The sequence below is a fragment of the Conger conger genome, chromosome 13 (assembly GCF_963514075.1).
Source record: "Conger conger chromosome 13, fConCon1.1, whole genome shotgun sequence".
NCBI lineage: Eukaryota > Metazoa > Chordata > Actinopteri > Anguilliformes > Congridae > Conger > Conger conger.
In genome coordinates, this window is record NC_083772.1 from 31,498,516 (window position 1) to 31,511,372 (window position 12,857).

Below are 12,857 nucleotides of genomic sequence, written 5' to 3' on the forward strand. Positions count from 1 at the left end.
CAGTTGCGACTGTGAGGCACTTTTTTATCATCATAAATGTTTGTTCAGTATTAAGATCTGTGACAATTAAAATAAGCCGTGCTGCATATGATGACTACTTCTACCTTGTGTACATGTTTGAGTCATGTAGCGTACTAGCGTAGATAGTAATTAAGTGCGTATATTGGTTAGTTGAGTTTGTAACACTGACATTAAAGATTTGATTCACGGCAGTGGCACTTCCATCGTATCCTGGAGGAAGCCACAGAGCCTGAGCTCGGTACCTGCCCTGGGTGAGAGCAGACATCAAGGGCGAAATGTAAATGCCTAGATGTATAAGCAGGGCGACAGCACAAGGATACGATGGACAATATTAGCGACATTACAGGGCGACATTGCTCAGGAGGTTGGCTGACGAGCTGGTTGGTGCCTTGCATGGAAGTCCATCGCCGTTGGTGTGTGAGTGTGCGCATGAATGGGTGAGTGATAAGCATCAATTGTACAGCGCTGAGGATAACGGCGCTATATAAATGCCATTTACATCTACTGTGCACTTCCTACTGTGTGCTTCCTGAATTAAAAATGGCCCAAATCTGGCGTTATATTTCATGTTGAATGTTTTAGACAGCCTGCTCTGACCCGTTAGGTCTTTACCGTAGAATTATGACACGTCCGTGTCTCTGGGGCAGCTAACGCTGTTCAGCGGGGAGATGAGACACTCGGCCCACTGACATGAGCATGATGGATACCCCCGCACTTATCTGCCCCAGCTCCCTGTCTTCACTCCTCATTACCGCAGATTACTACCCACAGCAGCCGTCTGTGATTACAGGTCTGCCCTGTCTTTCCCACTCTCTTTCTTTCACTCTCTCGCTCACTTCAGAGACGAGCGCCGACTGGGGCGAGACAGCCCACGCCGTCTCACGTCTAATTGCATTGTCAAAGTCTAATGATTGTTTGAGACTCATCTAATAAAGTCGCAGTTGGAGTTCAATTTGCTCTGATTCTCCGATACAGGCCCACCTCTCTCTCTCTCTCTCTCTCTCTCTCTCTCTCTCTCACACACACACAGAGAGACACACTCACTAATCTTCTATTGTAGCCAGCTGTAGCTTCACAGAGGTCACATAAAAGATCAGCAGAACAGACACCTGCCCTTGGGGTTCTGGGAAGAGTGCAACGCTGCTGTCCAATTAGAAGAGGGAATGAGAATGTGCGGTATGGCCCCGTGCAGATTTGCGTGCTGCTGTATGTTCCTCAGTTAAGTCACGGTTATCCTTAACCTGAGAGCGTTTTCTGCCTTTCTCTCTCTCTCTGCACTCAGACTGTGTATGGTGGAAGCTAAGAGGCAGAGTGAGAGAGAGAAAGAGAGAGTGAGAAAGACACCACGAGTCCAGAGGAGATGACGCACGTTAAGCGAGAGGATGAGGCAGTGGTTACTGATTTATGACTCCTCTCGCCTGCTGCATTCTCCGCATGTCCTCATTAGAGAGCAGTGAGAAACTAGAGGGTGCTGACAAAACACAACCAGGAGCGACTAAACAGCCGGAAGGACAGCACTCTGTGCGTGTGTTTGTGTGTGTGTGTGTGTGGTGGGGGTAAGCATATGTGTGTAGCCATGCGTGGATATGGGTACGTGAACATTTCTATGTGTGTGTACAGATTACATTTTACATTATTGGCATTTGGCAGACGCTCTTATCCAGAGCGACGTACAGTTGATTAGACTAAGCAGGAGACAATCCTCCCCTGGATCAATGCAGGGTTAAGGGCCTTGCTCTAGGGCCCAACGGTGCGGATCTTATTGTGGCTACACCGGGATTAGAACCACCAACTTTGCGTGTCCCAGTCATTTACCTTAACCACTGCGCTACAGGCCACCCCAGATGTGTTTGCGTATGTGTATGTGCATGTAGCCTATAAGTATAATAAAGTAAACATGCTCCTAATAAAGTGCTTGTGAGTGTATGTGTGCCTGTGTGTGGAAATATGTGTGTGTGTATGTGCGTGTACAGGTATGTTAGTGTATGTGCGGAAAAACACTCACCGAGCACTGTATTAGGAACATTTTTACTTTATTACACCTACTTATTTATGCGATTATCTAATCAGCCAATTGTGTGGCAGCAGTGCAATGCATGAAATCATGGAGATATGAATCAGGAGCATCAGTCAAAAATCTAAGTGACTTTGACCGTGGAATGATTATTGGTTCCAGACAGGGTGGTTTGAGTATCTCAGACACTGCTGATCTCCTGGGATTTTCATGCACAACAGACACAACATTTGGCAGGGACGGGTGCAAAAAACAAAAAACATCCAGTTAGCAGTAGCTCTGTGGGCAGAAATGCCTTGCTAATGAGACAGGTCAGAGGAGAAGGGCCAAACTGGTCAAGGCTGACAGGAAGGTGACAGTAACGCAAATAACCACGCATTACAATCTCTGAACACACAACGCGTCAAACCTCTAAGTGGATAGGCTACAGCAGTAGAAGTAGAAAAAAATAATTATAATAAATACCTAATAAAGTGCTCACTGAGTGTACATATGTACCTGGAAGAATTTCATAAATTTTTCAATAACTTTACATCAGTAATCCTACTACATGTTCCCATGGTAGTTTAACATCAGTGCAAATTACCACTATTTCCCACAATTATCCTTGCATCATTTTGGTGTGGATATTGCCCTCAGCCCTGTCAATAGTTTTTTTTTCCCTCTGTAGGGGACACAACTCTCTGGCCTTAGTCTCAAGAACCAAATATTCTATCACGCTGAAACATGCACTGCAAGGTTCATTCAATAAAAATAAAACAATGAATATTTTTGAAAATATTTTCACAGCAACATTTTGTCATCCAAGACAACATTTTGTCATTCAATCCAAGCCTTTCAAATGCTAGCTTGGCAATACCTTGCGCAAACTAATAAGCACATGCGGAGAACTGAACATTGTGTGCCTGCTGGCCTATCGTTCTGCAGTTGTAAACCCGCTTCAGCAGCAGCAGATTTACGGCACTGTTTCAATCAGCCGAGCATTCCACAGATATTGTAATGCCCACCTTGTGGATATGGCAGTTGAACAGGCCAATCACGGAGCGGCAAAGTCTGTCTGAAATGATCACTTCCTCTTTTGCCTAGTGTTTATGAACTCTCTATGTCTGGTCTTTCATCCTAAGGTAGACCTAATTTCAGCTTTCCACCTATTATTTACACCACTCCCCCCCCAAAAATAAGCAACACAGTGGAATTGCAGCTGCTCTGTAGTTACAATGCAAAAAAAAGTTAATATATACCAGCACTTGAGTGGACCTGGCCAGGGTTATGACATGGGGTCACTTGAGGTTTGACGTTTTCCCAGAACTTTGCAGCAGGAAAAAGGCTAGATATTATAATGACGTCAAGGTGATTTCTGGCTCAGACCTGTCTACTCAGTGCAGTAGAGTAAGACTGGAGATTTCTCATGTTCTTATATATGAAATTATATTCTTACCATTGATCCCTTCGCTGGGAAACACCGACACACAGAGCAGTCTCTTCCATCACAGGGCTCCTGCAGGTCTCCCTGAAACAAGAAACCAAGAGGTACTGCCACTGACAGTTACTGTAACAAACACCCCACACACACAGGTACAGTAACACACACCCCACACACACAGGTACAGTAACACACACCCCACACACACAGGTACAGTAACACACACCCCACACACACAGGTACTGTAACACACACTCCAAACACACAGGTACTGTAACACACACCCCACACACAGGTATAGTAACAGACACCCCACACAAAAATATACAACAGATAAACAAGTACTGTACTGTTTCATTTAGATTTTTTTAACTGCTGGGAAATTTTATGGAAAAACTTGCCTGACCACTTTGCAATGAATGCTATGTGATAAAATGGAGTCTGTAAAAAAAGGGAGTTTGAATGTAGAATAAGGCGGCACGGATGGTGCAGTGGGTAGCACTGCCGCCTCACAGCAAGGAGGTCCTGGGTTCGAATCCCCGTCGGCTCGGGCCTCTCTGTGCGGAGTTTGCATGTTCTCCCCGTGTCTGCGTGGGTTTCCTCCAGGTACTCCGGTTTCCTCCCACAGTCCAAAGACATGCACGTTAGGCTGATTGGAGAGTCTAAATTGCCCGTAGGTATGAGTGTGTGAGTGAATGGTGTGTGTGCCCTGAGATAGACTGGCGACCTGTCCAGGGTGTATTCCTGCCTTTCGCCCAATGTATGCTGGGATAGGCTCCAGCCCCCCTGCGACCCTGATCAGGATAAGCGGGTTCAGATAATGGATGGATGGATGGATGAATGTAGAATACAGCTATTTTTACTGGCTAAGAAATTACTACCGCACAGCCATTGCAATGTGAGCGATTGTTCTACAATAGACAGAACACACTCACATCCAAGTGATGCGTGATAATGACTTACAGTAAAATGAGATTAAACATTTGCATTATATCATGCTGATATAGACACTGCACACAGTGTTCTAGTTACACACACATATGGCAACAGATGTCAATAAAGCTAACATCATGCTCTTACGGGTACTAATCCAGCGGACACGCTACCAAAGACCCCCCACCCCCAATCACAGCGAGCACAGAGATCAGTAACCAGTAAACAGCTCAGAATGCAAGCGAGAGTGACACATTAATCGGCATAATGAATCAGTAAACAGGACATCATGACCCTGGTTAATGTGTTTTCCACTTTGGCAGCCTCCTGTGGTGAACTCTGACCTGCGGCACAGGGTTCAGGAGAGGGTGGCATGAGCTGAGGGGGGGGGGGTGGCGGGATGGGGGGGGGGGGGTGCGTGCGTGCATGCCATGAGATCAGCAGGAATGTAAACACGGGGGCGGGGGGGGGGGGAAACGGGCCTTTTTGCAGGCAATTGAGTGTGCCGCTGTGGGAAGCTGTGCAGCGCAGGACACTGTATCAGATAAACAGGGAGGTAATCACACTGCATTCTGCCAGCAGACCCCCGCCCCCCCCGGGAGAGACAGCTGCACAAAGGAACACACACCTGCAAACACACACACGTATATACACGCACACGCACACACCTGAACACACACGCATACACACATGCACACACCTGAACACACACACGCACACACCTGAACACACACGCATACACACACACACGTATATACACACACATGCACACACATACTGAAACACTTATATACCTCCCATCTAATTAAAAAAAAATCTAAGACTGCATGAGGGATCACATCAGCTATCTGCCAGAATTCAGGGTGCATTTCACTGAGCTATGGGGAGTCTATTCTGTAATCTGTGACCTTAGAGAGCTTTGTCAACAGAGTGCTACCAGTGAGCGCTTGACTTCCGCTGATTTAGAGAGCTCTGTATACAATCTAGAAAGCACTGTTTGTGATCCAGGCAACTGTCAGTGATATAGAGATCTGTCTGTTATCAAGAGAGCGCTCCCAGTGACCCAGACAACTCTGCTGATGATCTAGAGCAATTCAGATAGGTCCCGTCTGTTATCAAGAGCACCCCGTCTGTGATCTAGAAAGCCCTGTCTGTGATCTAGAGAGCCCTGTACGTGACCCGAGAAGCACCGTCGGTGACATTGAAAGGCCTGTCTGTGAGGAATGCGTGTGTGTGTGCCAGGCCTCCTGCGGGTAGCTTTTGGCCGCAGTGCAGAGTGCCAGGCTTCTCCTTGCACTGCTGGCACACACAGGAGTGGAACGCAAATGCAGTGAGCATGCTCAGAGCTGTCACGGAAACCCCTCCGCTCTGTGCAGTGAGACGACCCACAGCTCCCCGGTTATAGCCACAGCCGACAACAGACAGAACCACCTGCTAATTAAAAGCACGAGAAGGAATTCACAACCCCCTATTCAAAAACAAGAGCAAGACGGTATCACGACAGGTCAAAACACACTGAATCAAGCAGCCGGTTATGCAAAACAGGCTGGTTAATGTTATAAAAAGAAACAATGTAGATACCACTGAATAAAAGTGTACTTTAACTGCACTTTCTGCTATCCTGCAGTGAAATAGAACATTTACCTCTACAGGAAGTACACTTCATACCTGCTTTTATACAAGAATACATGACATTGACAGTAATGTCCTCATGTCACTAAAGTAGTAACCACTTATATAGTCTCCATGCTGCTTTGAGAGTACAATGCAACTACATGATATAAACATACGAGGAAGCCAGTCCTTAAATCACATCCCAAAAGGTCATGAGGACATCTGATATCACACAAACATATACATGTAGTCACCATTCATTCACCATGTATTCATTTGTCCACTAATAGACTTTGCCTGCGTCAAAATTGGTTGGTTCACAATTTAGCGAAAGTCAAGGAAATGTGAGCAAAGACAATATTGATTAAAAGAAAAATGAGGATTGTATGCAATGTTATTGATCTTTATTTCTTTGTTTAGGTTTTTTCTGAATTATGTACTGTAACTTACTTCACCCCATATTCTACATGTAATAATAAGTAACAGTCATTCATATCCAAATGAGTCTTTCCTATGTGTCCCCTACACTAAAACTCACTGCTCACCTGTGCTTCAGACGTCTCATTCACTCTACCTCTCAATTTCTAGAGCTTTCTATGGCCCCTGTCATACACTTCTCTTTGAACAAATACTTTGCTCGAAATTAATATTTTAGATATTTTGAGAAAGATGTGATGACATTCTGGCTTTACAACTGCAAGTAAAGAGAATTCAAGGGTTTGTGGTCTAAAGCAAGAAATTACACTTCAAGTAACTCAATAATATATAAGCATGTATATTTATATGAATCATATGGAATTATTATTTCATAATATATACAGTGTTTCCAATTTTTGTACGCCACTTGCAAACCGAGACCACTGTGCTGAAGAAATGTAGTACTGGCACAATATTACAACTAATATTCATGCTAAAATTGTGAACAAAAGCAATACAATTAATCTGCCCATATGTACATCCTCTGGAAAAATGCTGCTTTAGAATGACCTCAAACCAGCAGGCCATCAGAAACCTCCTTCAATCCTCCATCATACACAGAAACTGACTGGGCCAATCAAAACATACACAACAGCCACAATAGTAACATCTCTAATTTCTCTCGCCCTTCCTCCCTCTCTCTCTCCTTCTCTCTCTCCAAATAGTGTATTTCTCTTGAGTTCTCTTCAGGAACACTTACTGGTGCAGCTGATAGGGGATTAGGTGAATAAAATGTTTTAAGCAGAGACGATGTCATCATATCAGTTATTTTTTGGAGACGATGAAGAGGGTTATGTCATGGCTGACCTCTCAGCACACCAGATTACCCACATGCTTCACTCACGTCCCAGTGAAACATGACAGACGATAGATATGATAGTAATGCTTCTCTTCAACTCGCCCCTCCCTAGCTGTAGGACAGACAGACGAGTATGGGCTTAAATGTACTGGGATTGGGTATACACAGGTGGGCATAATTATTAATTTGAAGCAAAGTACATGTGACATATAATTTCTGTGACCCTCTTATTTTAGATTACATGTAGAAAGACAAACGCATGCACAGACGCCCACACACACACACACACACACGCGCACACACACACAATTCATTTTGTAATCATACTACAAAGGTACATTAGCTATCAATGTACATTGGCAACCATCAATTTTCACAGCATGATATCTTCCTAACATTCCTCTGACCACTGCTCCACACTGCTGATCTGACCACTGCTCCACACTGCTGCTCTGACCACTGCTCCACACTGCTGCTCTGTCCACTGCTCCACACTGCTGCCCTGACCACTGCTCCCCACTGCTGGTCTGACCACTGCTCCAGACTGCTGCTCTGACCACTGCTGTCATCTTCCTGTCAGCTTTGACCAGTCCGGCCCTTCTCCTCTGACCTCTCTCATTAACAATGCATCTTTGCTCCCAGAACTGCTGCTCACTGGATGTTTTTTGCTTTTCATTCTGTTATCTGCAAACTCTTGAGAGTGTTGTGCATGAAAATCCGAGGAGAGCAGCAGTTTCTGAGATACTCAAACCACCCTGTCTGGCACCAACAATCATTCCACTGCAGAGATGGAGACTTGTGTCACCAACTCGAGTCGCGTCGCTCATACACGGACTCCACACCCGACTATGAACAATAATAATAGTAATTGGCTTCTCAGCTGTTTCTGGTTAGTCAGGTGTATTTAATCACTTCTGTAGTTAACGTTTGGTATCTGGGGAAGTTCCTTTTGGCCTGCACACTTTTTTCTTGCCATCACTCCAGATACAAGCCAATTTTGGTCTTATCTGTCCACAAGACCTTTTTCCAGAACTCTTCAGGCTCTTTTAGGTAGTTCTTTGCAAGCTGTAACCTGGCTATTCAGTTTTTGGAGCATACTACTGGTTTGCATCTTGCAGTTTAGTCTCTGTATTTCTGTCTGGGAAGTCTTTGGCAGACACTAGTCACTGAGACATCCACACCTGCCTCCTAAAGAGTGTTACCGATCTGTTAGATGGGTGTTTCATGGTTTTTCTTCATTATGGTGAGAATTATTCAGTCATAAACTGTAGAGGTCTTCCTTGGTGTACCGGCCCCTTTGTTACTGAGCTCACCAGAGCTTTCTTTCTTCTTAATGATGTTCCATATAATTAATTTTGATAAGCCTGTTGCTTGGCCTATGACTGTATTTGCGTAAATGTTCATAATGGCTTCTTTGACTGTCATTGGCACAACTTTGGTCCTCATATTGTCAAATGCCAATAACAGACTTCAAAGACAATCAAAAGCCCAGACTCAAGACTCAATACTGAAGAATTTCTTATACCAGCACCAACAGAGTGATTGAACATTCCTGTCTAATCAGAAACAGTTGAGAAACCAACTGTCCAATTACTTTTGGTCTCCTAAAAAGAAGGAACTATGCATAAAAAGGATGTAATTCCTACACAGATCACTCCGTATAGATGTAGATACCCTCAAATTAAAAGTAACAGTCTGCGCTTTAACCTCATATTCACTGTTTCATTCCAAAACCAATGTGCTGGAGTACTGAGCCAAAAGAACAGAAATTGTACCACGGTCCAAATACTTATGGACCTCGCTGTATGTGGTATGAGTGAATATTTGTGCCTAAGGGCTATTTAAGTGTCTGTATGTGTATATGTGTGAATACATACTGTGTTTGTATGTGTGTTTGTATGTGTGTATGAGTGTGTGTGCATGTGTGTGTGTGTGCATGTGTACTGTATATACGTGTGCTCATGTGCGTGTGTCTGAGTTCCAGAAGCAGCTGTATTCTGACACCTGGTCATCATGTGCACAGGTTTACGGCCCCCCTATCCCACCCCCCTGAGAGCACACTCAGACAGCACCCCTGGGGCAGTCAGACAGCAGGATGCCTTTCGCCCCCCTCAACACCGACCAGCACATGCTCCCTATAGCATATCACCACACATCTACATCCCCATTACTGCACAGACCCACACTCCTCCTATCCCCACCTTTTCTGTCCATTCCTGTCTAGATTTTACAAGAAGTAATGTCGGGACACAACAACTACAATGTGTGAATCTTCCAGCGCAATAGCAGTAAAGAATTCACAAGAATATTGACATTTGCCACAGACTTATTTAGGTTGACTGCAGTGGGCAGATTCCAGTGCCATTGTGTAAACGCTGTCCCAGCCAGGCATGCCGACAAGGTGTGTTTTATCTGATGCTCTGCTCGAGATTATCCTGCGCTCTCATTGCTTGGCTTTCATTTGCAAAGAAAGAATGTGCATATCCAAGTTATCTCCAAACACACGTAATGTTCTGTATCCATCTCTGGCTGTATGAAAAAGCCCACTGCCTTCATTGAAAAGAACTGTACCCCTCAACACACCCATCTACCACAGTAATCCAAATCCTCACATACCTCCACACAACCTTGAACAGGGATGCTTGGGAGTTCATAAGTGTAGGATAAGGTTGTGAGGTGGTAAATTAAAAGGGCCAGTCAATGGTTTGGCACCTGTGAACTTGGATGACATTGTAACTTATAGGAATACCAGCAGAGAGAGAGACAAAGAGATGACAGGCAGAATGGCTGGCCAATTGACAGACTAACAAGTGGACAGACAAATGGACAAAACATGAAAGTACAGACTGAGACACATGATTCAGGGAGACAGGTACGAATGGCAGATACAGTACATCAATGGACTCACAGGCTGAAGCAAAGAATACGCAGAACACCTGTGTATTCTCTCACAATACTCTATCTCAACTGCTACAGTTATGAGGGCATGAACATCTGCCCATTAACACCACAGGTGTAATATCACGGTAGAGGGAACTATTCACAGAATATGTATCTACTCCACCTCTGATCCTGTGAAACCATCTCTGAAAGACCTGTGTACATCACACTATTTTGTAGCCCAGTCATCAATACAATCTTAATCTTTCTTTGAAAGATACATTTAATGGACATTAATCCCACAGACTTACCGCTTTCACACTGTTCCCGGCAATATACACCATCACCATCCACCTGAAATTAGAAGAAGTTTTAAGGCTGTGCTTTTTTTGCCTCTCCTGCAACCTGTTACAGACATGTTATGAACTCTCTAAATCTCATTCACTGGTTTATGTAATGTGAAAGATAATCAATCAATCAGACAAGATGTTCTATTTACAATTATGTACATGAAATGATGACTGAAACTGAATTTTATACCTACTTCCTCCCAAGGAAGTCCCGACTGAAGACATGCATCTTAACACACCCATCCCCAAGAAAATCAAGTACACAGACAAATGCTCCTTACAGGACTGGTGTTAAATGGCAGAGAAGGACTGATGTAACTGAGAGAGGGCCTAGACAAGATTTGTGTAAGAGGACAGAGGTCAAAGAGAAAGTCATCAGTGGGCGGCGTGTTGAGCACCAACCACAAATTCATTGAGTCCCGACGTCGGCGGTTTTAATCCGGCCGTCCGACATTTGTTGCACGTCTTCCCCTCTCTCACTCCCATTCTTCCTGTCTCTCTACACTGTTCTATCCAATAAAGCAGTGGGGGAATAATGTGTCAGATGTTTACGTTGAGGAAACTCACCAGAGGTAAAGTTCAGTCCAGGTGATCAAGCAGGAAAAGTGCTTCATTTCTGCAATTCAGGGTACGTCCTGTCACCAGACAACCCCTTCAGGGCTGACCTGCCTGCAGACGACACCTTGACCTCTGAGCTACTTTTGTGTGGCCGGGCCACTGGCATCTACCTCCTCTGACCTCTGCGATGACCTCTGCACTGTGGTGACGGCTATGGCAGTGCCTCCCTGAAATGCCTGTACAACAGAGCAACACAACGGGGTGTGAACAGGAAACAGAACCTCAGCTTTTCATTGCTATGAAACGATAATATAATAATGTAAGGTGCCTGACTGAGGATAGTCCTGTGTTATAATGTGTGTTCATTATATCTGTCACAATGTAAATCTCCTATACTGTATACGTTATTGGTTGATATATTGATTGATTTACTGATTGATTGAACCATAAAAGGAACAAAAACGTATAGTCTACAACCACCACATATAAATGAGAAAAGAAACTACTCTCAGTGGCCTTGCAAATAGAAAACTATTAGAAAAATACAGACCGGTGATAGGTCATTTCTCCAAGCTACCGATATTGAGACCTATAGCAGAGATCAACATAGGACAATGAGGGAGATCATAAAAACAAATCATCAAAGAATGTAGTAGCATGACTGTTATTTCCACAGGAAAATAACACAAATTTCACCCTCCCGCGTGTTAGGGATCGGCCATCCTACACCATCATCCTGTGAGAAAATCCAGCGCCGAGCAGACAGAATGTAACCGGGAAATAAACTAGATATACGTCATGTACAACATGTAACCTCCGAATTGATAATTAACACCTATGACAGTATTACAGTAAAAACATAAAAATACCATTATAGCTAAATAAATTGTAATAAGTTATAAGCTGTAAGTAGCCTACATTATTTGGGCAAACCCGTATTCAAAAGGATGTACAGATAAAATTACATGTCTTAATACAACTACGCAGTAGACTACATGAATGAGAAGCATTAAAGCTGTAATCCGACAGAATTCATGCTTTGTTTAACTTGAATTTTTGACTTGCATAGATTTTGAGATTTATTCGAAGAAATGTTACATGTATGTCAGTTTAAACATTCCACTTGCTTATGACACGCAATTAGCACTTTGCCTATTCGATCTATACCATTGAAGTTGTCCAAATTATTATTTTCACGTGCACGCAGTAATAAGAACCCAGAGTTGGGAATTAACCAATGCACCAAATTCAAAGCGGCTGGAAGCCGTGCAAGTTCAAGTCTGACTGAAGTGACAGCACTTTCGGCTACACTTGCCGTTTATCCCGGTAAAATGTCATATTTATCCCAGAAGATTAAGATTAAAAAAGAGCTCACCTCTAGAATCCTTGCTCCTCCAATAATGGCTTCATCCCCACGGTAGAAATTAAAGAACAAAGCGCTAAACCAACCAGCATAAAACTTACTAAAACATAGCCTACCGAAACTTTTACATGTGTCGCGGTGCCTGAAGAGTTTACCGTAATGACCGTATGTGAGCGCATATCACATTGGTAAAACGAAGGAGCAAATATGACTGGTTTCTTACATAGCCTACTATATGATATAAACATTAACAATTTGTTTTAATTATAATAACCACTGGTTCTCAAATAAAAAGACCCCCACAACACATTGGCTACTCAATAAAATAAGATAAATTCAATAAATAAAATGTTTTATTTTTTAACTGAGTATATATGATAGGTACTACGGTAAGCACAGCAAACTATTTAGCATAATGACCGCAA

The 12,857-nt window shown here is 43.6% G+C and overlaps 1 protein-coding gene across 1 annotated transcript in view; it reads right to left on the minus strand.

Moving 5' to 3' along the window:
• Positions 1-12,573, minus strand: part of col4a4 (collagen, type IV, alpha 4) — a 39,937-nt gene extending 27,364 nt beyond the window's left edge. Inside the window, exons 1-4 of the mRNA XM_061217382.1 lie at positions 12,445-12,573; positions 11,079-11,305; positions 10,473-10,515; positions 3,474-3,545 (exon numbers count right to left, since the gene is read on the minus strand). Of these exons, the coding sequence (XP_061073366.1) occupies positions 3,474-3,545; positions 10,473-10,515; positions 11,079-11,125 (162 nt within the window). The 5' untranslated portion in view covers positions 11,126-11,305; positions 12,445-12,573. The remainder of the gene's footprint in view (positions 1-3,473; positions 3,546-10,472; positions 10,516-11,078; positions 11,306-12,444) is intronic.
• Positions 12,574-12,857: the final 284 nt, after the last annotated feature.